This window comes from Carcharodon carcharias, chromosome 8, assembly GCF_017639515.1.
Source record: "Carcharodon carcharias isolate sCarCar2 chromosome 8, sCarCar2.pri, whole genome shotgun sequence".
In the NCBI taxonomy this organism is placed as follows: Eukaryota; Metazoa; Chordata; class Chondrichthyes; order Lamniformes; family Lamnidae; genus Carcharodon; species Carcharodon carcharias.
The window spans coordinates 170611103-170639056 of NC_054474.1; the positions used below are offsets into that span (position 1 = coordinate 170611103).

The following is a 27954-nucleotide window of genomic DNA, read 5'->3' on the forward strand; positions in this document are numbered from 1 at the left end:
ATATACTGGGACCAGTTGCCCAGGAGTCTTGACCCATCCCCTTTCCTGGGACATGATGTAGGGTGCAGGGAGGGAGGGAAGAAAGTGGTTAAATTAATACATTCAAGAGCTAATATTAAAGATAACATCATAATTGAGGCTCCTTCTACAAAATAATTAGCACATTGCAAAGGCAATACCACTCGAGGTATATACAGAATCACTGAGCATTTTGTAATTGTATTATTTTTGTGAACAAACTTAAAGAAAAGATAAAATTGTATTGGAGGGGGAGGTTTCTACGGTACAATTAAATGGTTACCATAAGACTACAAGAAGTATTTAAAGAGTTAAGGGACACGAACAGAAGATCTATTTTGTTCTTTGTCTTGGTATGAACTTCAGAGACACAGTGTTACATGCAGGTGGTATGGGGAGAAACTTGGCAAACCCGCATGTCTGTGCGAAAGCATACATGCCACAGGAATGAAAGCTGCTTTCTTCGCCCTCTTTAATTGGATACTGTTCTCTTATCAATATGGCGGCTCCCCTAAAACTCAGCACACACAATTCATACATGCAGCAAACCCAGTCCCACAGCATCCCTTCCCAGTTATTATCAGTAAGTGGTGGGAGGTTGATGAAAAAATTGGAAAACCTGTGAAAGGGAATTTTTCTCAGCTGCCAAATGAAAAATAAATACTGTTTGCATGGTTATCGCTAACACAATGTATCATTCAGTTGTTGCAATGATAGCTGTGCAGCCGAGAACAGTACAGTTATTAACACAAGTGATAGAGGCACAAAATAAACCTGCTGGTGATTAAAAGAGGACTGCACCTTTGGCAAAGACCAGTACATGTAGGGTAACAATGGTTATTTGACTGTTTTATATATTGGCTTGAAGACATCCTATGACTATTTGCTCTTAAAATTGCATTGAGTGTTTGGAATGAATACATTTTAAAATTTGTGTTTACAAGCCAGTATCTTGGCACATGTACCTTTGGTTTAAACTTAAGTGTGAAAAAGATTTGCGTATCATTTTGGATTAGATTCTAGAGTTTATTTACAAGAACAAGGAAGTGAAGAATAAAGCTCAAATCTCCTTTCTTCAGTTGCCAGCATTTTATCAGACACTATTAGAGTTAGGCAGCAGGTAACAGAAAACACCAATAAACCTTTACTGAAATCACCTTTTAATAATGAGAATAAGAAAATACTTCAAAATAATGTGATTTTTAGAGTGCAGTTATAAACAAATATTGGTAAATGATGGCATAGAACACCCAGTAAAGTGCTTCAATTGGTTCATTGTTTGTAAATTAGATTTTACTTTTGACTGGCTCTAATAATTAATGGTTTATAGAGATACATTCTGAACGGACTCAAAATAATGCAAAACTTGATTTTAATTCATTAGTTTTGTTTTGGTTGCATAAGTGCAGACATGGTCCCTAACTTTCCCATTTAATTGATCATTCTGAGTTATGAGCAGCTTGTCAGTTACCATCTTACTTCCACTGCTAAAAGTGTGGAGGCTTGTGGGCCATTCTTGCAGCAGATCACCCTCAATTCTTGATGCACCAGCAAGTCTGGTGATACCATCTTACAGCCCTGATACTTGCAGGTGAGATAAGTTGTTGTGATTCATTAGAGATCTTTCCAAAAAAGAGGTCTACTGGATTATAAATAATCACTTACCTAAGAGCTACTCCAGGTACCGGAACATAAACTATGAAACATAATACTGCTATTAAGTGGGTATTGTGTATGTTGAGAATAAACAAATCTTAGTGTACACACACACACTAAAATCTTCTTAAAGAGACAGGTGTTTAAAGCCAAATCTCCTGAACTAGGGCAAAAGTCCAATTTTAATGAAGCAATTAAAATCAACACAGTCCAGATGGACTGACTTGGAAACTCTGGAACTCAAATCTGAACCCCTAAACTCTTTCCTGCTTTTACAATGGCACCTATTACTGCAGTTCCTCAACTTATACCAGTAATTACAAACTAAGAATCGGATTCAACTGGTAGATCTTGTGATCGATGGGCTTAATCTTGACAGGAAAAGGCTGTGTAAGTTGTGGGGTGGTGGGAAGGGGTGGAATTTCTGTTGGGAAACCCAAAAGTTCAGGTTCCCCCTGTGTGTGTAGTTTTGCTTCGGTAGATTTATCACCTTGATGTGAGTCCGATTGACAGGCTTGGCTTCCAGTTGGACGGGGTGCATTCCAGAGCAGGCTGTCGCCCAGGTGGGTTGCCTTCAATTGGGAGCGTGGTCAGGCCCGATTCCCAAGGATGGGATGCACCTGACCCTGATGGACTGGTCTAATCCCTGACCGGAGGGATGTGGATGGAGGGTGTGGTCTGGTGGGAGGTGGTGGCCAGGATGGGCACTTATTTTCTCTCTTAAGCATTCTATGAGTTTGAGTTGAGTTGTGGGGTTTCCTGAAGTCTTGGAAGCCAGCCTTATTAAAATATTTAATTGGCCAAACTGCCTCCAGAGCACGTTTTGGCTGCGCATTCCTTGTCCCACCTCCATTAAACCCAGAAGTGGGTGGCCTGGGAGTCAGGTTTCAGGTTTTTACATTTTTAACATTTCACCCAATGCCAACCCACCTGTTTTTGGGAGTTCAGATTCAGCCCAATATATTAATAACTCAAATCAAATGAACATGTCCACTTCTGTACAACGTTACCAAAGATTTTCTCTGCACCCGATTTCCATTGGCTTTAATGGAAAAGAAAATCAAGGTGGGGGGTAAAATGGGTTTCTCCTTCACTATCAGACTGTTTTGTATGACTGGTGTAGACCAATTTAACCTCCCATGTTTCTATTTCATTTGATGCCAAGATTTTTTCCTCATTTATTATCCTTCAGGGGCTGTTCTACACCACAAGTGCATTAAACATTAACATGCAACAAAGTGACATGTTCATAATCTGCAAAAACTGGACAGACTAGCAAACCACACGTGGAGATGCTACCAATTGGGAATTTGAGATATTTAGAAAACTATCTCATGGGGCCTTTGGATCAGATCAAGATGTAACAAACTACATGGGGATACAGTGCACACCTAAAATTAATTTGTGTGGATTTATCTTTATTCCATTTTTGATGCTCGCTGCTCTGTTATTCATATGTAGCAAGGAGCAAAACAGTAGCTCCGTGATTAATTATTTAGCTTCCCTCATTAAAAATAAATGCAGATGGTTGAGTAACTTAATGACACACTTCAGATTCAAATGTGAAAAAGAGTTACTAGTTTAAGATTGGAAGTCTGTTGCCCTTACGTACACAATCCTACCTGATTCATGCCTTGGGAAGGAAGGGGCAGGTGTAGACAAAACAATTGGTAATGCAAAAGGAAGCAATAAAGTAGCAGAGATAAAATATAACTGAGCTGAAATGGCAAATCTTAGCAAATAAAGGCACTACTTCACACTTAGAAAACAATATGGGGAAAACAATCATGAAATACTTAAATGAACAAGTCAAAAATCATCTATTTGCAACCTTTTGCCCAGCACTTTGTAGTTATTAAATTGTGCTTAATTTTACTGATTTTGAATATAAAATACTACAAATATATATATATATATGTACATATATATACACATTATATAAGTTTTTCAAAAAGGTGCTTGACCTTCATCACCCTGTACCATTGATCTGGCAAATTCCACAAAGGTCTGATTCTGTCTTTTCCTCAAGTTTCTACATTTTTTCTCCTATAAGCTTCTGGAACGAGCTCATATGCATTAAGCACCACAGTCTTAATTGTGTCATAATCTGCAGACTCCTGTTCATCAGAAAGAGTCGAATAAACCTCCAGTGTTTTTCCTACCAAGAAACATTGTGATAGATTGTTCAAATTTCTTATGGCCATTGTACCTTTGTAGCAATTTTCTCAAATAAGACAAAATATATTTAAACTCCTTTCTCACGGAATATTCCCTAACAGATCAAAACCAGGAGTTAAATCTGGCCTGTCATCAAATCTACCTGCTACTCCTCCTTCATGTGATCAAAGCCTTTCCCTATCTTGCTCAAATTTCCTGGCTTCTCTCTCTCTCTCTCTCTTGCCAATTCAAGGCTTGCTCTTTCTCTTACCCCTTGAAATTCAAGGGCTTCCTTTTCTTGTGCACCTTGGAACAGTAATTCAAGCTTTCATATTTCCCTTTCTTTTCCTCTTTCTTTTCTCTTTCAAGTTCACGTTTTTTTTTCATTTGTAACTGCACCCCAGCCAACTCAAGTTGTGTTTTATCTAGATTACTTTCTCTTCACCAAGCTTCAAATGTTGAGCCAAAATATCAACTATTTCTGCTTTTATAGCACCCACTTTTAACTCTATTTCCAACTTATCTGCCTCTGTTTTTAAATTAATCTTTATCTGTTGCAAAGCACTCAAAGGCAAACCATCTCTTTCGAGGAAAGCTTCAGCAATGGAGATAGCCAATTTTTAACTTTTCGATAAATGCACCAAAAGTCACTATGAAATCTTGTTTGCTTAAACTTTGCCAAAATCCACTCTACTTGTCTCAGCCATTGGATCTGAAAGCCCGGATAAATCCTCAATTTTGTTAGGATCCCTGTAGAGACCGATAACTTTAAAAAAAAAATTTGAATTTCCAGTTAATAACTGAAAGAATGACACGTCAAGATTTCACATTTTAAAAATTTTATTTTAACAAATGACTAAAAAGCACCAAGACTAAACACTGCTTTCTTTTTGTAGACAACTTATACTTTAAACTACAGAAAGGAACTTTGCCCTTTTATACTTATCTTACAGTGCACCCCCTATGGGATTATAGTCCTTATAGCAAACAGTCCCAGCCTCTAATGGGTTTCAGTGTCCTCATTCCACTGAGTATTAATTTCAAGTGACTGTCTCCAGGTGCTTGCTTCAATTTTCCAAGAGTTCCTCAAATCCACTGCCAGCAGTAAAGCCTGTTACAATGATTCTTCTTCCTCTGACAATGTCAGCATCCTTAGATGGCTGCAGGATGCGTCTCATCGACTAGAGTCCATCTCTCCCCTGTATTGGGCTGTGAAACTGCACAAAGCCAAAGCAGCCTCTTCTCTCTGCTGACCACACAGAACCTCTGCTATCTGTCTGTGACATTCATTGATTTGTAGGGAAGCTTGTAACCTGATCTCAAAAATGGCTTCCTCTGCCCTATTTCCCTATGGCAATTTAAAACACATTAACCTTGCATCCAGGTAGAAATGCTAATTAGCTACCCTTGATCCCAAATCTCATCCATCTTAGAGGTAAGTGGACAGTTTACAGTACAACAGTTTATAGCCCAATGCTACAAAACCTTTCTGGGACTTTGGGAGATTTAGAGTCTAGATTGCTGCCTCTGTCTCCAAGTACAAATACCTTGCACATTCTCAGTAAAACAATTTAAGCCTCCCTTTGATCTCCAAAATCAAACCACTCAGGCTTACTGTCAGACAGCCTGCAGAACAGGTCAAACAACCCTCTTTATTTACCCTAAATTTAAAGCTGCAGTCCCAAAATATAATAACCTTATGAATCTCGTAATCATAACATTGGAGCCAACATATTTTTAAACATTTTTCATGCTGGCTAAAACCTTTAAACTGCTGGGGCTGCCTGTTGCCTGAAGCTGTGGCCATTCCCCCTCTCCCATCCTTTCTGGTGGTAAATTCCCAAATGCAGGAGCTCACATAAAACTTTAGATTAGGCTGATGCCAGAGATTTGCTGATGTCTTTGCTGGTGAAATGAACAGACAGATGTCCCACCTCAGGTTGGAGCAGAACGTTTTGGCTAGTCTGATCTCTGTTTATCATCAACTTGGATGTTGTAAAATTTTAGTGTGATAGCAACATTACAATTTCTAGTTGAAGTATTTCAACCAGTGTTTTCATATTAAATAAGGAACAGCATCCCTCTAGTGTTCAGTAATTTTACAATAGTAAAGATCATTCAGAGCCCAGTGTTTTCTTTATCAAATCAGTAACAGACATTATTCATCAGAGCTGAAGTTTGAACTCTTGTGTGAAACTATTAGTACACCAAACTAGAACTGCATCCTAAACTATTAGCATGCCAAACTATAGCTTCTGTGCAAACAATGGAATACAAGAGAAGGTGCCAAAAATGACAAACTTGCTTTGCATTTTATTTCCGTTGAGGGTGGAACAGTCCAATATTTTCATTTGTGCCATACCTTCCGTGGTAAAATAGTAAGTGCGTATACAAAGGTGGATACATTTAACCTTGGCATATCCCCTGAACTTATTCCACATTTGATCCTAAGACCAATGGAACTGGAGACGGCAATAAGATGATCACCATACTCCCAACCATGAAGCTCAAACTCGTGATCTTACAAGAGGGTGTTCTTCTAATCATATGAACATGCACACAAACGTACAAAATAGGAGTAGAAGTAGGCCATTCGGCCCCTTGAGTCTGCTCCGTCATTCAATAGGATCATGGCTGATCTATAGCAAGACCTTCAAAAACTCCATTGAAAGGGAGCGAGTCTTCACCATTGCCCATATCCACCTTCACCCTGCAATGATTGCCCATAGAGTCTGGCTAATTGCGCTCATTAAAAGCTGATGCCATATTGGATTTTGCAAACCCCAATCAGACCTGCCTCCTGGGACACATTTTCCAAGCACCTTGAACTTACTGGGAGGGGTGGGGCCAGATGCCTCTTCTACTGTCTTGGGCCAGTGAAGACATTTTTTTCTGCTCTTGCAAAATCCAAAGAGTGTATCCAAACTAGAAGGTCTTTACTTTTTATATAATATATAATATAAAATAAGAACTGATCTTGCTGGTAACACTCAGGTCAGACAGCATTTGTGGTGAGAGAAACAGAGCTAACATTCCAGGTTGATGACCTTTCATCAGAACTGAAAGAAGTTCAAGATTAGCAGTTTTTAAGCAAGTATAGAGGCAGGCAAAGAAATGGGGAAATAACAAAATGGAGAGGTCTGTGGTAGTGTGGAGAACAGGTGTGATTAAATGCCAAATGCCATTATGGTGCAAGGCAAAATTAGGTCACAATGGGACAAGTATAAAAACAAAAGGTGAGTCTATAGGAAGTTTAAGTGGTTACAACACAATGGCAGAGAGGAAAATCTGGCAAGTTTACAGGAGCACGGGGCTGGTTAGACTACCATTCTAAGAAGAATTGATCAGCATGTTCTAGCGAGGAATAGAGATTTAGGGAGACTGGATATCCAAGAGTGGCCTCAATATGGCAAAGGCCATCAGAGTAGTCATGTATATATGTGGTTAGAGACTGCTGAAGAGGGAAAAGGAAAGCCAAGATAGGAGGAAGTAAATTTGGTTGGACAGGAGCAAGCAGAAACAATGGGGGATTGTTTCCAGAAGAGAGTCTTTAGTAATATCTTGCTAAATGATAGTTTGGTGTTAAACAGTGGATGTTTGAGAGAGATAGGAGGAGTAGTCAGAGTGTTGGGATTCAACCTCAGTCAAGTAGATATTTCATTATATGGCGATGTCCTCCGCCTTCACTTAGATCAGTATGTACAGCTAAAAATGAAGTTTGTAAAGCAATTTTTAAAAAAAATCACTAAATTTACCCATTAATTAGGTTAGTTAATGTTGGAACTACCAATGAGAAATTTCACTCCAAACTGTCTACTCTTAACTGTGGATCTTGGGGTTTCATCTGTACTTTAGCTTACCTGAAGAATCATGTATCAGAGAGATGCAACATGGGGGTTTTAGTTCTTATTGTAAACTGCGATGAAAAATTTTAAGGAATTGTGTTGGCTGCGCTGAGTTTTTTGAGTCACTGAGGAAGGCTGATGTTAGTGCTGAGGGTAGAGGGGAATGACCACTTGTTGATGCGGTGGCCAACTCCATTAACACACTTATGGACTCAACCATGATGTTGCCTCCGATAGCCAATGTCTCAGCTTCCATTGCAGAATAAACATCTTCCACAGAGGTCTGAGTGCTGAAGTGTAAGCTCAGACTGAGGTCACGTATTCTCATCTTGCTGCCATGTTGGCTCAGACTGCTGTCATCATGGCTGTGGGTACCAGAGGGCTTGCAGTGTGTCACAGCAGCCCAGCAGTCTGTCCTCCAACATATTACTAGGATTGCAGAAGCGCCACTCGGGGAGCGGCAGTGACAGCGGCTTCGTGCAACATGAAAATCTCTCAGGATGGCAGTTGCTTCCATCTCTGCCACTCCACCATCATCCTTGCTGTTGGCTGTCAGCCAGCCAGCCCAGACCACTATTGCCATTGCCATGTCAGTGTCGTCTGAAACCCGGCTTTCTCAGCACGCTGCTCCTCCAAAGTCATTGGCAGTTATCTCCACTGAAAGTTATCAGCCTTTCACCAATACTGTAGCCATTGGAGTAGCTCTGATTAGAAGCACTAGGAAAAGTGCAAACTAGGAAGAAGCAAATACACAAGAGTGACTAACTAATTTTTATATGGAATATGGCATGATTTTGTTTAGAAATTGGTATAGAATGCTTGTATTGTTGTGGCTTTTATGTTTACACTGAGCCCAAGAAGGTGATGTGATGATCAGTGACAGAGGGAAGGTAAAGAGTTGGTGAATGGTAAATTATGATTGTGTTAACCGGTATCTCATTCAAAAAAGTTCTTAGTGTATAGCCCAGGCAGAAAGGGGCTATCTAGGTTTCTGCCTCCCTCTTGACCCTCCTCTTCCTCCCTCTTCTAGCAGCTTGTTCTGCTCTATGTTACCTCTGTTCATTCTCCCAGTCATGCTCTATTCCAAGGGGACAGTCTACTCGTGCACCCATCCCAGACAGTGATTGGTTTATGCAGAAGAAAATCCTTCAGCGTTTGCTACAGCACTGTCTGTAGACTTTTGCAACTAGAAACAACTATGAAAAGCACCAACCAATTGTAGAATTCTACCAACAGCCAGAAGAAATCAACCAACAACTAACCAATAAGCAGTTGATGATCCCGCTAAATTGCACTATTGAGAGTGTGCAGTGGGCAGGGGGTGGGGAGGGGGGTGTTATTTCTGCTGCTGAATACATGTCTGGTTGTACGAAGTTAAGTGAGGGTGTCAGCTGGAGCATTGAGCTCCAAGGTGATAATTCTGGTGTCGATCTATGTTGCATACTGCATGATCTGCCTGCGTTGCATTGGACTTTGGCTGTATATTTGTACTAAAGCCTTTACCAATATGACATCTGGCACAATTCACATCAAGAGTGTGCGCATGTGCACTTCAGACAGCATTTTGCCCCCCCGGATAGCACCTCTATCATCAAAAACACTTGTTCTGCTGAGCTCAATTTCACGCCCAAATTGTCTCAATTCAAAGCAACTTAATTTTGAATTATCTGATCATTTTTTTTTGGAGTTCTATATTCCCACTTTTTTGTGTTACTTACATTGCTCAGTTTGAATAAATAGTTAATTTTTGTCTTCTGTGATAAACAACATTGAATTATCAGAGTAGATTATGACTCTGTGGGACATAGAGCAAAAAATAAATATTTTATAATGTAAAGGTGAGCCACTGTTAAATTCAAAGTTGTTTGATTTATCAATTAATGCGATTTATTTGTTAATCTAAATGGAAATTCTTCAAAACAAAAGGGATGTGTAAAAACAGCGGATAAATAAAGTAGAGATGCATATTAGGCGTGAACTAATTGAATAGTGGATCTGGCTCGGGGGCTGAGTGGTCTAATCTAGTTTCTGCTGTTCATATCACAAACCACACTTCAGTTCCTGGGCTACCAATACGTAACACCGCAGGAGATCTATTACTTATAAAATAGAGAGGAACTTGCTATGAGACAGGCAGAGAAATGCATAAAACTACAAATGAATACCCGTGGGCAATAATGGAATAAAAACTCTTAAATTTGTATTTAACATTGTTGTGTGGAGATTATGCATAAGACTGCACTTCTGCAGCTACTGCATTCCTAACCTGACAATGCAGCATTTTGAATTTTAGGTGGATGATCAAATGAAACTCCTGCAGAACTGCTGGAGCGAGCTGTTGGTACTGGACCATATCTGCAGACAAGTACATCATGGGAAGGAAAACAGTCTTCTTCTGGTGACCAGCCAAGAGGTAATGAGCTTTCCAATGGTTCTGTGGCAAAACGATCTCTGACTCATTATTCGACAAAAATACTACGAACATACATGGCAACTTTCAGTACTAATAAAGGATTAAATGCATAAAATATTTGGTGCTTTAAAGAGAGAAATAACATTCATGACCTTAGGACATTCCAAAGCACTTTACAGCCAGTGATGTATTTCTGAAGCATTTCCCCTGTTGTAATTCGGAAACACTGAGCCAATTGGTGGCTTTAATTACAAAACCAAAACTAAAATGTTTTCTACCCTTCTCCTATAGTTACCCAAAGCTTTTCTGTTTCGTCTGATTTTGGCTAGGGGACTCAGTTTATGCATCAACAGGAGGGATAGGTGAGGATAGCTCCTCTCTCCCCCCACCCCGCAACTAGGCTGAGACTGGGCAAATGTATCCCGGAGGAATGGAATTTGATTCTGAGATTAAAACTCTGGTTTCTTGTTAAATTCGACCATTCAAACAGGTACGATTTTATTAAATAAACAGGAATATAGTTAAGTTGCATCATCCAATTATAATAGCCATTTTAAAACCATTAGATGCATTCCTGCTTTGATTAAATTAATGGCCAGAATGTCAAAGGCCTATTAAGGCTATTTAAATATCAATTAAAATAATTAATGGAATAGAAATGTTTTAATGAAATCCATAGACATGTCCCAGCTCATGTGACACTGCCTCATGAGGGGACATGTCGCAAATTTTTAAAAATATCTTTATTTAAATTTTTCAAAATCAAACTAACTCGAAAGAGCGCAGGCCCCGACTCAGCCTCCTGCTTCCGGGCGCACGTCATGCTGGCTGGGCCTTAAATTGGCCTGCCCATGTAAAATGGCGGCGCGCCGACGATCACAGGCAGCGATTGGCTGCGTACCTGTTCCAGCCCACTCCCACACAGCATCCCCCGATGGAGAGAAAATTCTCCCCGATGTGCAGGGTGTCATCCAGGATGGCCCTAATACTGAGCCATGCAAAGGAAGATCTGGTTTGATCCTTGAGGCCCCCACATTTGGGGTGAAAATGGTGGGTAGGGGAGGAGCTGGGAGCAGGCGCCATACTTTGCTTCAATATCCCCAGCCTAGAGTGGATGGAAAAAATATCAGCGTGGATTTTTCTCCTTGACTGAGATCCAGTGATTCTCTCACTGTAGACAACAGGGTCAGATTGGGCCCCATGGTCAAAGTTTTGTCACATGATGAAGTTTTTGACTATTCAGAACCCAAGCAAACTGTAGCATACTTCTTTTATAAACAGATCATTATTTTTTAGATTAACTTTGCATGAAGCGCCAGTACACTCCTTAATTTTTATTTGCTCGTTCACACATATATATTTATTAATGTTTCTGTTGCTGTTTTTAATGTGAATACGAATTATTGCATTTCGGACACATTAGCTTGTGAAAACGATGCAATCTTGACAAAATAAAACTCGTTTTTCTCAGGAGCAGAATAGTCAAACAATCCCTTGCAAATGCCATGGGTCTTTCTGTATCAGAGAGAAACACAGATCTGCAGATACACTGAATGTGTCCACAAATCACAGTCGGAAACACTTGTGTTGGTTTCCCACAATCCTCAGCGTGCTGCAATGGTTTTTGGTCCACAGTTTCCCACATGAAAGTTGGGTTTCATGCTCATGTTTATAGCAGCTGGCTTGAGAAAGTCACTACTATTCACAAAGCAGCAACTAAAACTGTTGGAAATAATTAGCGCTTTGGCTTAAAAGCAAAAGCAACAAAGGCTAAAAGTAACACATGAAGCCAACGAGTGGCATTATCAGACTTTAGAGCATTTTGTAACTGTTTTTGATTTGTAAAGATTATTATGACTGTTCAAACTCTAAAAACTTTAAAGCTCGCCATTCTCAAAATAAAACGGAGAACCAATGAACTATTTCCAAATGCCTGACAATGCTAGTCTTGAGCTGGTCAGCACATGATGAATAAAGGCATCTAATGGTGTCTTCCTCCTTAATTTTGCTTCTTTGCTTGAGTAAACATGGAATGTAACTGAAGATAAATGTCCTCTGTTTTATATACCCAGTTTTTTGGGGGGTAAAATTAACCAATGGAGAAATATAAAATCCTTTGCTATATACTTAATAATCAGTGGCTTCAAAACTAACCTGATTTTTTACCTCCATTGAAGTCAAGGGGAGGAGGGGGTGGAGTGGGGGGAGTTTTACCAGGCCCTTGGAGGCAGTGTGGGGGAGAGGGCAGGAAAATCTGTTGGGCTAACTTGCCAATGTGTTTTTGCCTTCGGCCGCTGAATGGCTGAGTGTGATGCCAGCAACCCGGAAGCCACATGGGGTTGCTTAGGAAGCAGTTAAGAGCCATCTTCCCAGGACAATGGAATTTTACCAGTGGCGCATGGGACCCACGCAGTAACTCGCCAACTCACAGGAGGCGAGGGTGCCGCGGGGGTTGGAATGAAAGTAACATTAAAGCTAGACTCTCTCACACACACCCTCACATCGTCATCTGACCTCATCTCCTTTGGAGGCTGCCTCCTCGGCCCTCACCATCTTGAGGTCACTTGCACAGATCAACGTGCCCCCACCAGCCCCCTGGGATACCCCAATTCCCCAGTGCAGCCCTCACCCGACAGCTGCTTCCCTTGCCCGAGGCCACTTCTCCCCCTCCTTTCCCCAAGCAAGCCCTAGCCCCGCAGCCACTGAAAAGCCACCGCACCTCCACCCCACCCCGCCCCCCCCACCGCCCTGGCCTTGCGGCTGGTCTGCTAGGTAGAGACCTGCCCATTAGCCCCCCCCTAAAGGTTATGTGGTGCTGCCCGAAGCAAGGCAAACAAACCTCGAAGTCCCGAGGGAAGTGCAGATCGCTCATGTACAGTTGTGAAACACATCTGGTGTGCAATCACACCGATGAGCTTGAAGGATCCAGCGTAGGGGGATGTTTCCGCTGAGCTGGGCTTATAATGAGATGCTTAGGTATTGAAATTAGATTCCCAACGTGTGGTGGTGGAAAGCGTGACCCACCATTGATGGGCGAAGCGGACAATCGCAAACTGGGTTTTGTGATGACGTGAAACTGATCTTTGGCCTTCCCGTCACATTTGTCTGCTCGTGCTGCCAAACACATGACCGCCACTGGGGAGCAGAGAATTCTGGCCATTGTCTCCTCTTCCTTTTTTATTATCTGGGTGTTTCTATTAAACTGCCATAAAACACAGCCCAATATTGTCTTTAAGAGCAAGCTGCACTGCAAGATATCATGACTGAGTTCTGATAGCAGTGAAATAATGGTCTGGATTTTGAGCTGGTAATCACAGCAAAACTGCCCAGTGTTTGCAGTCATTACTCCGCTAAAACTGACAGCAACCTAGGGCCTGAATTTTTCAGGTGGTGGTCAGGCTCAGCAGGAGTGCTGATCGCTGCCCACAATCGGCTCCACTCAGCGCCACCTGTGCATGCGGAGGGGGGGAGGAGGGAGAGTCAGGGCTGGCGCTCTTTTGTGCACGTGCGTGAAAGAGCACTTCAATCTCCCTGAGGCACGGAGCTGTCTCAGGGAGATTCCAACGCTATTGCAATTATTAAATAAATGGGTGTAAAATTCAATTAAACGTCCCCTCATGTGACGGTGCCACATGCGATGGGACATGTTTTGATTTTGCGGAAAATTATTTATTTATTTAATAAAAGCTTTAGGAAACCTCATCCCGCTCGTGGATGTGGTTTCCTAAAAAATGCGAATGTCGCTTGGCCTTTTCGCAACCCTAAGGTTGGACGGGCAGCGTTAACAATTACATCAATGACTCCCTCATTGGCCTTACTAGGCCATTTACATATCGGTGGGCAGGCAGCTGACTCCGGCGCACGCCCGCCGAACGAAATATCGTAGGGCTGCACGATGATGTCAGGACGCACGCCCGATGCCATTTTACCCGTCGGCATTATTGGGCCTGCCCCCACACACCGGCTGAAAAATCCTGCCCCTAGAGTCTGCACGTGTGAGTCAATGGTGAAATCCGTAAGCTGCCGGATTCTATACTTCTCTATAGGGTGCTTGGATTCTATACTTCTCTATAGGGTGCTTGGATTCTATACTTCTCTATACTGCTGTGGTCCTTTGAGCCTGCAATCAGGTAGAATCACCGAACTGGCAAAAACTGCCCCTTTACCTTGTTGGTCTCATTGTAAAAAAACCCCTGAAAACCCTGAAAAATGAGCTCGTAACTGGGTTTTCAGTGGCGCACCAAGTTCATAATTACTGCCGAACAACCTCCTTGGCCCGGAAAGGGGGCTAGTGATGGAGGGCCCATTTCTCCTTCCACCACCCCCCCCCGCCCCCCCCGAGGCCCGAGGAAGTAAACCTGTTGGACGTGCCACCCCTCCCCCATCCTCAAAATTGAGGCCGAGTGGGAAGCAGCCCTTAAAGGGCCGCTTCACGGCCTCAATTGGGGCAGGGTCAGGCTTAACCCCCACCTCGTAAAGTTGTGGACAGGTCGGGGTGGGTATGGGAAGGCCACCTAGGGCCTATAAAATTCTACCTGAGAAATGGAAAGCTAAGCCCAAAATATAGTATAGCAGCTGGCGGAACACCTTGGAACCAAATATAGTAAGTTGCTGCCTTGCTCTGGTAGTGAAATATAATTGTGCTTGAACATCCAATTTAGAGTCCTACTTCAACCTTCTCTGCTGATGTGCTAGCTGAATGTTTTGGAGGTTAGAGAGAGGAGTTAGGGGCAAAAATATCTGAACCCGTGGTTTTTGAATCCTAGAGAGATATTAGTGTAATAATTCAGGGAGTAGTCCAAGGCCTGGATATTCAGACTCCAAGAGAAAGATATATGGACAAACAGCTACCCAAGGGGTGCACACATTCAGCACTGAAACCCCCAGTTTTTGCAAGGGCTTGAACATTCATATGTACAAAAATATCCAAATTGTGACAATGTTTAATCCCTGCAGAGGAATCTGCCTAATATTACCTTTTCTCTGGGAAAAGCAGAGTGCTTTTCCAATGCAGGATTTCAGGCAGCACAGCAGGAATTGTGGTCGTTTCACCTCATGGTAACTCCTCGGCCAAGGAGCGTGTTACTTGATCTAATGTGTGAAGATGTTCAATTCCTCAGGAATGCAACTCTGTAAACTACAGCAATTTTTCTTTCTCCATTCAGGTTGAGCTATCTACAATTGCCAACCAAGCTGGAGCAACTCTCATTAACTTGGTATTGAGAGCTCAGGAGCTGGCAGCTAAACTACAATCTTTACAGGTTGATAGAAGGGACATTGTCTGCTTCAAGTTTCTGCTCTTATTTAGTCCTGGTAAGCAACACACTTTGATCTCATTAGTTAGTTGTGAAATGGAACAACAGTTTGAATTGCATGTTATCCGCTCATTTTGTAGGAAACTACACTTAGGATCACACAGGGTATTTTTAAACCAAATTTGTCCAAAGGGAAAACAACCAGTTCGAGTTGGCCACACCATTTATACCTGGCGTGATTTTCTTTTAATTGAAGTCAACCGGGACTAAAATTGAGCAGCGGTATAACCAGATATTGTCAGTTTCCCACTGGATAAGTTAGGTTAATATTGATAAAAACAAAAAAAACTGCGGATGCTGGAAATCCAAAACAAAAACAGAATTATCTGGAAAAACTCAGCAGGTCTGGCAGCATCTGGTGTGAAGAAAAGGACTCGAAACGTCAACTCTTTTCTTCTCCGCCAATGCTGCCAGACATGCTGAGTTTTTCCAGGTAATTCTGTTTTTGTTTTAGATTAATATTGCTCCTGTATGTTCTCTGAAATCCTACTGCTTAGTTACACCATCAACAAAATATCAACAGTTAATACTTACCAGCATGGATAATCTAATAAGTAGGTTTTATCAGTTGCAGAGACCCCTGTTCCATTGACTCAACAGAAGTATTCTGTTACAGATTTGTCCTGAGACAGTATTGAAATTATATGCATTAATGTGTTTATGTGGTCCAACCATGACCTTTGTGGTAGATTAATGCTTCAAAAACAGCATTAATACAATATTCAATGAATCATATGAAGCTTCTGTGAAATCAATGGAAATCAACGGAGAAAATGTTAATTATTTAAACAGATGGTCGTATTTTTAAAAATTACAAAACACCAAAAAAAAAATTTTCTGATTTTCGTATTAAATATGAAACCTAATATTTTATAGCCTCAGTCTGTTGCAAGATGGGTTTATTGCTATAATTCCTGCAAGTAAATTGAAAATGGAACACTGTTTTCTCTTTCAAAGCAGCCTAACAGGCCGTTAAATAAGTAGAAAGTGATATTAAATATGAGACCCAATATTTTATAACTTCAGTCTGTTGCAAGATGGGTTTATTGCTATAATTCCTGCAAGCAAATTGAAAATGAAACACTGTTTTCTCTTTCAAAGCAGCCTAACAGGCCATTAAATAAGTAGAAAATGATAGTAGAACTGAAACAAATAGCCATGTTACAGCTTAGCACAATCAGGATGATTATCTCTGTTCTAATGTGCGTCAGCTGGATGCCTTTTCCAAACCTTTGGGTTGCAGATGTTGGATTTTTAACCGCCAGAGAGTCTCTGGTAAATCCAGCTTTGTCCTTGTGCACATGTCTAGTCTTCTTAGACAAAACAAATAAAGCTGTGACTCGATTGTTGAGCTAAAGTTTGGCAATCCTCAGGATGTAAAGGGACAACAATATTAAATAAAGTACGACCTAATTAAAGGTATAGAGTGGAAACTTGTATTTATTCAGATAGGGCCAGGAAAGTAGAAATAGAATAAAGGGTCCCAGAACCTTCCTATTCCGAAATCAGTGGGCGGAATTGTTCCAGATTTGTACTAAGTGCGGTAGTGGGTGGGTACCCGTCGGCTGCAATGGTGGCTTCTCACACTGTATTGTCCAAAACCCGCCGCATTAATTATGCATTCCTGGGAAACACGCAATTCCCATGGCGGGTGGGCTGAGATTCGCCAGCCATGCCATCACCCTGCTGCTTCATCACACTGGGCGCCACATTTAAAGTACAGCTGCGTACACACATCTCAGTTCTTCCAGCCCAGGACTGCTGCAAGAAGACTGCAGCCCTCGAGTGCCTTTTGCATGCCTTGGAGGCCGCTGTGATGTCCTGTACCCTCGCTCTGACTGCAGGAGGGGCAGCAATCTCACCACTCCGGCTTGGTAGATGATGGTGATCAGTGCCAACGCTGCACAGATGAGGTTGGCCATCCAATGCAGATAGAGGATGAATGATCTCATTCATGCCACCAGGGTATGGCAACCATCTCATCACTCTAAACTCACACACTCAAGCCCATCACATATTCACTGGCATCTCACTCACTACCGGCTCAAGGGACATCACCACTCACTCTGTCTCTCACACACACACACACACACTCACATCTATATCTGGCCTCATCTCTTTTGGAGACTGCCTCCTCAGCCCTCACCATCTTGAGGCCACTTGCATAGATCAACTTATGCCCCCGCACTAACCCTGGGATACGCCGTTCCTTCATACAGCCCTCACCCTGCAGCCTCTTCCATTGCCTGAGGCCCCTTCTCCCCTTTCCCCAAGCAAGCCCTGGCCCTGCAGCTGTACAAAGTCACCCCCGTCTAACGGCTGGTCTGGTGGTTAGAGACCTGCCTGTGAGCCTCCCTAAAAATGCTGTGGGGCTGTCTGCAAAGCCTGGTGCTGGTGACTGCGAGTGCTGTCCAAAGCAAGATAGGCAAACAAACCTTGAAACCCACGTGAAGTGCAGCTTGCCAGGTGCACGTCACTCATGTGCAATAATGCCGACATGGGTAGATGACCCAGCGTGGGGGGATAAATCCGGCGGGCCAGCCTTATATAATGGTATGCAAATTGTTATAATGTGGCAGGTGATATGTACCAGGTGGACCAAATCCACAACGGAAACTTGGCCACACTATCACAATCGTTTTGCAATTTGTATTTATTACGAGAAGATTTGTGCACTGAATTCAGAAGTAATGAGTCCACCAACACCTTTTAAAGATTTTAAAAACTAAATTAAAACATTTATTAACAAAAGAAAAGATTTCAAGCACGTACATACACTCAATACTATAACAAATCCCAAAATTCCTAATTAACCTGACTCCCAGCTATACACCCTCTTTAAGTGAAAAATAGATTTTAAATTTAGATAGGCAGCTGAGGAAGGTTACCACACGCACCCACTTGACAGTGGAATTCCAAAGGCTTTTTAACAAGTGGCCAGAGATTTCTTCCAAATCTGTCACACGGTTTACCTTTCAAGATTTTACACGACTACCCAACATAGCCTTCCATTCTTCTTTATATATATTTCTCTCCCTTTAATCAGTAAATTCCATTGTCCTATACGTCGCTGAAAATTTACTTTTCCCATAATATAAAATCTTTCATGCAGCTGATATAGTCAATACCTTTGGGAAAAATAAACATACGGCTTGTCCTTACTTATCTTGTTAGTTGTAAACATCCGATCATCCCTTTGAAACCTAAACAGCCCCTTCACTTATCTAAAAATGCTAATATCCTTCACACCCCACACGCTGCCTTCATCCATGTTTACTTATTAGCATTTCAAATGCCTTTCACCCCTAACTTCTGATCATTTCTGACTCTAATTTAATTAAATCACAGACAGAACCATCTACACTCACACCCATAAACCTACTTTACAACAAATCACAATAATATTATGAAAAAAAATGTTAGTTACATGACATCTCCATCCTTATGGAAGAATGGACCATCATAATTTTAAAAGACGGCTTCATTTTCTCAACCCATATTACATTACTTACTATACTTACCTATATACTCAAACTATTACATTACCAGGTGCATGCATTAACATAACAATATATACAAATCCTTTGTATCAACAGGGGTCATTTCAGTCCAGTGTCCACTTTTAAATGTCCAGTTTGCTTTGAGCTTTAAGTTCTCGACGATGCATCTGCAATTAGATTTTCTCATCCAGCCACATGTATAATCTGTAAATTAAATGGTTACAGTAATAAATTCCATCTGAACAGTCCTTGCACTTCAGTCTCGAAATTTGTCCAGAAATTTTAAAGGATTGTTGTCTGTATAAACTGTTTGCAACATAGACCTCGAAATGCTGCAATGCTAACACCAAACCCAGAGTCTTCTTTTCAATGGTTGAGTATCTTCTCTGATGTACATTTAGCTTTTGTGAAAAATACCCTATCAGTTTCTCAATTGCAGTTTCATCTTCTTGTAACAGTACAGAACCAATACCTACTTCACTTGCGTCAACCGCCAACTTAAAGTGCTCAGCTTAATTAGGTACTGCCAAAACTGGCGTCCGAGTCAATATAGTTTTTAAACTGTCAAATGCCTTCTGACACTCCTGTGTCCATTGAAACTTCTTGTTCTGTTTTAATAGTTCAGTCAATGGAATGACCACACGGCTAAAGTTCCAGTAAAATCCACTCATGCCCGGAAATCTCAAAACTTCTCGTTTTGTTGTAGGCACTGGGAAAATTCACAATGGCACTTTCTTTCACATCTCCTGGAGCCACCTTACCATGTCCAGTGGTATGGCCTAGATATGTAACTTGTACTTTTGCAAATTCACTTTTAGCCAAGTTCACCACCAAATTAGCTTCTTACAGTCAATCAAACAGTTCTTTCAGATGTTGCAAACGCTACCGCCGTGTTTGACTGAAAACTATCAAGTCATCAATATAAACAGCACAGTTGCTCAGCCCTTCAGTTACTTTGTCAGTCTTTGAAATGTTGCTGGTGTATTTTTCATACCAAATGGCATAACTTTAAACTGATATAGTCCATCTGGTGTCACAAAAGCTGATATCTCCTTTGCTCTCTCTGATAACAGTACTTTCCAATATCCTCTCAGCAAGTCAATCTTTGTGATAAACTTTGACTTTCCCACTTTCTCAATGCAATCTTCCAGTCAGGGAATAGGATGAATCCACTTTCTCACTGCATTTATTTTTCGATAATCCTTTGTGTTCCATTCGGTTTCGATACCATCACAATAGGCGAACTCCAATAACTGCTACTAGACTCAATGCTGTCACTTTGAAGCATGAATTCATTTATTTCTATACTTGTGATAATTTTGCTGGATTTAATCCATAGGGATGTTGCCTTATCAAAACCGAATCACCCACATTTACATCATGTGTAGCTAAATTTGTCCTCCCCAGCTTATTCCTACATATAGCTTTGTGTGACTGCAATAGTTTCTCCGAATCACTTTGACACTTGCATGGAAGGTAACTCAATATTACTTTCAAAATTTTAAGTACCCCCTCATTATCCAATTTGAATAGAGGAAAATCAATTTCAGAATCCTTTATTTCTACCTCTTTCTCTTTATCTACCACCACTAATACCTCCTTCAGGTCATCTACCCCTGTCAAAATACTTTTTAAGCACATTTACATGACACGCCCTCTGCTTCTTTCTACTATCTGGAGTATTGACTAAATAATTTACTTTCTTTTCAATTCTGTAAGGTCCACTGAACCTTGCCTTTAACCATTCACCCAGTACTGGTAATAAAACTAACACCTTTTCCCCAGCAACAAAACTACAAGCTGTGGCTCTCTTATCTGCCTCCACCTTCATCACCTGCTATGATATCTTTAAATGTTCCTTAGCTAACTCACATGCTCTGTTCAACCTTTCTCTGAAGTTTGTCACATAATCTAGCACAGTAGTTTCTGAATTCTGATCCACTAACTTCTCTTGAATCAACATAAGTGGTCCCCTTAGCTTATGATCATAGATTAATTCAAAATGACTAAATCCTGTTGATTCATTAGGAGCATCCCTAATAGCAAATAACAACAATGGAATTCCCCTATCCCAATCCTATGGGTAGTCTTGACCATAAGCCCTCGTCATAGTTTTTAAAGTTTGATGCCATCTCTGTAAAGCCCCTTGTGACTCCGGATGATAAGCTGTTGAGTTAAACTGTTTTATTCCCAAATTGTTCATTACTCCCTTAAACAGTTGTGACATGAAATTTGAACCCTGATCCAATTGTATTTCTTTTGGCAAACTATATCTTGTAAATAATTTAGTCAACATTTCCAACTTACAACATTACAACTCTCTTTGTTGTAATATTTCGCAAAGGTATCGCTTCTGGACACCTTGTAGACACATCTATTATTTTCAGCAAGTACTGATTTCCACTTTTAGTCTTAGGGAGGGGCCCTACACAATCACCCAGGACCCTGATAAAAGGTTCCTGAAATGCTTGAATCAGAATTAAAGGTGCCGGTTTAATTCACTGCTTGAGATTTTTATGTCACCTGACATGTGTGACATGTTTTACAGAATTTGACTTCATCTTTATGCAGTCCAGGCCAATAGAAATGTCCTTGTATTTTCCCGAGTCTTCCTAATTCCTAAATGTCCCCCTATTGGAATTTCATGAGCTACTCTCAATATTTCATTTCTGTAACCAGATGGTACAACTATCTGATGCACTAACATCCATTTTTCATCTGCTGAAATATTAGATAGTCTCCACTTCCTCATTAACACGTTACCTTTAAGGTAATAACGTTCTGGAATACATTCTGCCTCTGTTCCTGAGTAAGCTGTCTGACATAACTGCTTTATTCATAGATTCTTCTGCTGTAACTCTACCAATTTAACTGAACTAAACACTTCAGCTTCATTCTCCTCCAATCGCTCTTCCTCGGCGATCTTATCAAAGATAGTATCAGCTAATTGGATATCAGCATCTTTATCCTGCCTTTTAACTTCCTCCTCTTCCTGTTTTAATCTGAGTTTGTGATCTCGTTCCTACACAATCTGGAAACAATCCAGGATGTTCTTTCTGTAACACTTCTGTTGAATGCACCTCCATGGGCTGCTCGACTACAATAGGCACGACCAACATCTGTGACCCAGCTATATTATTACCTAAAATAAATTGAACCCTTGTGATGGACAAGTTTCCATTACTCCAACAATCATCTCACCTGTTTTCCACTTATTCTTTAAATTTATCTCCCACAATGGAATAGGTTTAGCATTTCCATGAATCCCACTTATTATCATTTTTACCTCCCTCTGAACAACAAATATCACTATCCCATAACATTAAGGATTAACTAGATCCTGTGTCTTTTAAAATTTTAATATCTTTGTCTGCTCTACCCTGTACACATGGACTTTCCCTTCACACACAAAATATTTAAACATTTCTGTAACCTGCCTTTCAGCACTGCCTTGGATAAATTGTGAACACATTCCCACTTCTCTACCTATCACTGATTCTTCCTGCTTCACCTAACGAAAATCACTTTTTTTCCTGTGCCTGGATCTTAGAGCCCAGAGTACTGTAATTTCCAGAACTTTTCTGTATTCCAACCACTGCAACAGTTTTTCCCTGTAACGTCCAATTGACTCTGTTTGTCCTACCTTATTACAATAAAAGCAACTCTGTTTTCGAGTCAAAAACAGAATTACCTGGAAAAACTCAGCAGGTCTGGCAGCATCGGCGGAGAAGAAAAGAGTTGACGTTTCGAGTCCTCATGACCCTTCGACAGAACTTGCGTTCGAGTCCAAGAAAGAGTTGAAATATAAGCTGGTTGAAGGTGTGTGTGTGGGGGGCGGAGAGATAGAGAGACAAAGAGGTGGAGGGGGGGGGGTGGGGGGGTGTGGTTGTAGGGACAAACAAGCAGTGATAGAAGCAGATCATCAAAAGATGTCAACGACAATAGTACAATAGAACACATAGGTGTTAAAATTAAAGTTGGTGATATTATCTAAACGAATGTGCTAATTAAGAATGGATGGTAGGGCACTCAAGGTATAGCTCTAGTGGTTTTTTTTTAATATAATGGAAATAGGTGGGAAAAGGAAAATCTTTATAATTTATTGGAAAAAAAAGGGGAAGGGGGAAACAGAAAGGGGGTGGGGATGGGGGAGGGAGCTTACGACCTAAAGTTGTTGAATTCAATATTCAGTCCAGAAGGCTGTAAAGTCCCTAGTCGGAAGATGAGGTGTTGTTCCTCCAGTTTGCGTTGGGCTTCACTGGAACAATGCAGCAAGCCAAGGACAGACATGTGGGCAAGAGAGCAGGGTGGAATGTTGAAATGGCAAGCGACAGGGAGGTTTGGGTCATTCTTGCGGACAGACCGCAGGTGTTCTGCAAAGCGGTCGCCCAGTTTACGTTTGGTCTCTCCAATGTAGAGGAGACCACATTGGGAGCAAAGGATGCAGTAGACTAAGTTGGGGGAAATGCAAGTGAAATGCTGCTTCACTGGAAAGGAGTGTTTGGGTCCTTGGACGGTGAGGAGAGAGGAAGTGAAGGGGCAGGTATTGCATTTTTTGCGTGGGCATGGGGTGGTGCCATAGGAGGAGGTTGAGGAGTAGGGGGTGATGGAGGAGTGGACCAGGGTGTCCCGGAGGGAGCCATCCCTACGGAATGCCGATAAGGGGGGTGAAGGGAAGATGTGTTTGGTGGTGGCATCATGCTGGAGTTGGCGGAAATGGCGGAGGATGATCCTTTGAATGCGGAGGCTGGTGGGGTGATAAGTGAGGACAAGGGGGACCCTATCATGTTTCTGGGAGGGAGGAGAAGGCGTGAGGGCGGATGCGCGGGAGATGGGCTGGACACGGTTGAGGGCCCTGTCAACGACCGTGGGTGGAAAACCTCGGTTAAGGAAGAAGGAGGACATGTCAGAGGAACTGTTTTTGAATGTAGCATCATCGGAACAGATGCAACGGAGGCGAAGGAACTGAGAGAATGGGATGGAGTCCTTACAGGAAGCAGGGTGTGAGGAGCTGTAGTCGAGATAGCTGTGGGAGTCGGTGGGTTTGTAATGGATATTGGTGGACAGTCTATCACCAGAGATTGAGACAGAGAGGTCAAGGAAGGGAAGGGAAGTGTCAGAGATGGACCACGTGAAAATGATGGAGGGGTGGAGATTGGAAGCAAAATTAATAAATTTTTCCAAGTCCTGACGAGAGCATGCAGCGGCACCTAAGTAATCATCGATGTACCGGAGAAAGAGTTGTAGAAGGAGGCCGGAGTAGGACTGCAACAAGGAATGTTCCACATACCCCATAAAGAGACAGGCATAGTTGGGGCCCATGCGGGTACCCATAGCCACACCTTTTATTTGGAGGAAGTGAGAGGAGTTGAAGGAGAAATTGTTCAGTGTGAGAACAAGTTCAGCCAGACAGAGGAGAGTAGTGGTGGATGGGGATTGTTTGGGCCTCTGTTCGAGGAAGAAGCTAAGGGCCCTCAGACCATCCTGGTTGGGGATGGAGGTGTAGAGGGATTGGACTTCCATGGTGAAGAGTAAGCGGTTGGGGCCAGGGAACTGGAAATTGTTGATGTGACGTAACGTGTCATCTCATCTCCTCTGGGGATCTCCCTCCCACAGCTTCCAACCTGATAGTCGCCCAACCTCGGACGGCCCGCTTCTATCTCCTACCCAAAATCCACAAACAGAACTGCCCCGGTAGACCGATCGTCTCAGCTTGCTCCTGCCCCACAGAACTCATTTCTCGTTATCTTGACTCCCTTCTCTCTCCCCTTGTCCAGTCCCTTCCCACCTACATCCGTGATTCCTCTGACACCGTACGTCACATCAACAATTTCCAGTTCCCTGGCCCCAACCGCTTACTCTTCACCATGGAAGTCCAATCCTTCTACACCTCCATCCCCAACCAGGATGGTCTGAGGGCCCTTAGCTTCTTCCTCGAACAGAGGCCCAAACAATCCCCATCCACCACTACTCTCCTCTGTCTGGCTGAACTTGTTCTCACACTGAACAATTTCTCCTTCAACTCCTCTCACTTCCTCCAAATAAAAGGTATGGCTATGGGTACCCGCATGGGCCCCAGCTATGCCTGTCTCTTTATGGGGTATGTGGAACATTCCTTGTTGCAGTCCTACTCCGGCCCCCTTCCACAACTCTTTCTCCGGTACATCGATGATTACTTCGGTGCCGCTTCATGCTCTCGTCAGGACTTGGAAAAATTTATTAATTTTGCTTCCAATCTCCACCCCTCCATCACTTTCACGTGGTCCATCTCTGACACTTCCCTTCCCTTCCTTGACCTCTCTGTCTCAATCTCTGGTGATAGACTGTCCACCAATATCCATTACAAACCCACCGACTCCCACAGCTATCTCGACTACAGCTCCTAACACCCCGCTTCCTGTAAGGACTCCATCCCATTCTCTCAGTTCCTTCGCCTCCGTCGCATCTGTTCCGATGATGCTACATTCAAAAACAGTTCCTCTGACATGTCCTCCTTCTTCCTTAACCGAGGTTTTCCACCCACGGTCGTTGACAGGGCCCTCAACCGTGTCCGGCCCATCTCCCGCGCATCCGCCCTCACGCCTTCTCCTCCCTCCCAGAAACATGATAGGGTCCCCCTTGTCCTCACTTATCACCCCACCAGCCTCCGCATTCAAAGGATCATCCTCCGCCATTTCCGCCAACTCCAGCATGATGCCACCACCAAACACATCTTCCCTTCACCCCCCTTATCGGCATTCCGTAGGGATGGCTCCCTCCGGGACACCCTGGTCCACTCCTCCATCACCCCCTACTCCTCAACCCCCTCCTATGGCACCACCCCATGCCCACACAAAAAATGCAATACCTGCCCCTTCACTTCCTCTCTCCTCACCGTCCAAGGACCCAAACACTCCTTTCAAGTGAAGCAGCATTTCACTTGCATTTCCCCCAACTTAGTCTACTGCATCCTTTGCTCCCAATGTGGTCTCCTCTACATTGGAGAGACCAAACGTAAACTGGGCGACCGCTTTGCAGAACACCTGTGGTCTGTCCGCAAGAATGACCCAAACCTCCCTGTCGCTTGCCATTTCAACACTCCACCCTGCTCTCTTGCCCACATGTCTGTCCTTGGCTTGCTGCATTGTTCCAGTGAAGCCCAACGCAAACTGGAGGAACAACACCTCATCTTCCGACTAGGGACTTTACAGCCTTCTGGACTGAATATTGAATTCAACAACTTTAGGTCGTAAGCTCCCTCCCCCATCCCCACCCCCTTTCTGTTTCCCCCTTCCCCTTTTTTTTCCAATAAATTATAAAGATTTTCCTTTTCCCACCTATTTCCATTATATTAAAAAAAAACCACTAGAGCTATACCTTGAGTGCCCTACCATCCATTCTTAATTAGCACATTCGTTTAGATAATATCACCAACTTTAATTTTAACACCTATGTGTTCTATTGTACTATTGTCGTTGATATCTTTTGATGATCTGCTTCTATCACTGCTTGTTTGTCCCTACAACCACACCCCCCCACCCCCCCCTCCACCTCTTTGTCTCTCTATCTCTCCGCCCCCCACACACACACCTTCAACCAGCTTATATTTCAACTCTTTCTTGGACTCGAACGCAAGTTCTGTCGAAGGATCACGAGGACTCGAAACGTCAACTCTTTTCTTCTCCGCCGATGCTGCCAGACCTGCTGAGTTTTTCCAGGTAATTCTGTTTTTGTTTTGGATTTCCAGCATCCGCAGTTTTTTTGTTTTTATCTCTGTTTTCGAGTGTCACTTCCACCCTCCTCATCTTCCTTTTTGGCCTAAAGGAAAACTCCCTGAGAATTTCCAGCTCTCCTTCTGTTCCCTGACTTCCTACCTCCCTTTCACCTTCCCATTTTCTATATCCTCTGATTTGAAAGTTTGGCGCAAAAAATGTTTAGATCTATAGACTAACTCATAATCATCAGCTATCTCTGCTGCTTGCTTAGCCATTTTAACCCCCTGTTTTTTACATGGGTTCCCATTACCGAAGGAATTAAATCTTTAAATTCTTCCAAAAGAATTACTTCTCTAAGAGCTGAATATGTTGTCTTTACCTTTAAGGCCCGTACCCGCCTCTCAAAATTACTTTGTTTTACTCTCTCAAACTCAATATAAGTTTGACCAGGCTGTTTCCTTATATTCCTAAATTTCTGTCTGTCGCCTCAGGAACCAATTCATTTGCGCTCAAAATAGCTCTTTTTACTGCGTCACAATCCACCAATACCTCTTCTGACAGTGAAGCATAAACCTCATGAGCTCTACCTACCAACCTAGACTGTAAAAGCAATGTCCAGGTTTCTTGTGGCCATTTCATCTGCTTCTCAATCATCTCAAACTAAATAAAGAACATTTCTACCTCCCTTTCTTCAAACTTTGGAAGAGCTTGTACAAATTTAAACATCTCCCCTACTGGGCTTTAGCTTGGAAGTGGTCATTTCATCCTCAGAATCTCCCTCAGTCTCTGAGATCTCTTTTTTAACTTATAGCTTTTTAAGCTGGTATTCTCTCTCCCTCTCCTCACTTTCCTCTATTGCTAATTTCCCTAGTGCCAAATCCTTTCCCAGTTTTCTTTCTCTCTCCTGCCTTTCTGCTTGTTACCTTTGAAATGGCCTTTCTCTTTCCTTTTCCTATGCCTCTAGCCTTTTCAATTCCAATTTCTTTTCACTTCCATTGCTTGTTCATGTTCAAGCTTCTTCATTTGTAACTTAAGTCTCATTATCTCCAGCTGTGACTCATTAGTTTCAGGAATTCCTTCCAATTTCAAATACTGTGCTACTACTACTTCAATTATTTCTGCTTTCTTTGCCCCTACAGTTAACCTCGACTGCAACATATCCACCAACTCTGTTAACTTAACCGTAGCTACTTTTTGTAAAACAATCAGAGTTATATCATCCACCCCCTTCGCTATGCGTAAAGCCATTCTTGTGGTCTCACCACTTTAAAATCCAACTCCTGAGTGCAATGTGCTCCATGTACTCGTCGCTTTAAGATTCCAAGCCAATCAAGGAATTTCAAAACCCTGGAAAGA

At 42.3% G+C, this 27954-nt stretch overlaps 1 protein-coding gene across 1 annotated transcript in view; it reads left to right on the forward strand.

The window, feature by feature from the left end:
* Positions 1–27954, forward strand: part of LOC121281024 (nuclear receptor subfamily 5 group A member 2-like) — a 108221-nt gene that overhangs the window by 56537 nt on the left and 23730 nt on the right. Inside the window, exons 5-6 of the mRNA XM_041193598.1 lie at positions 9970–10089; positions 15255–15402. Coding sequence (XP_041049532.1) covers positions 9970–10089; positions 15255–15402 — 268 coding nt within the window. The remainder of the gene's footprint in view (positions 1–9969; positions 10090–15254; positions 15403–27954) is intronic.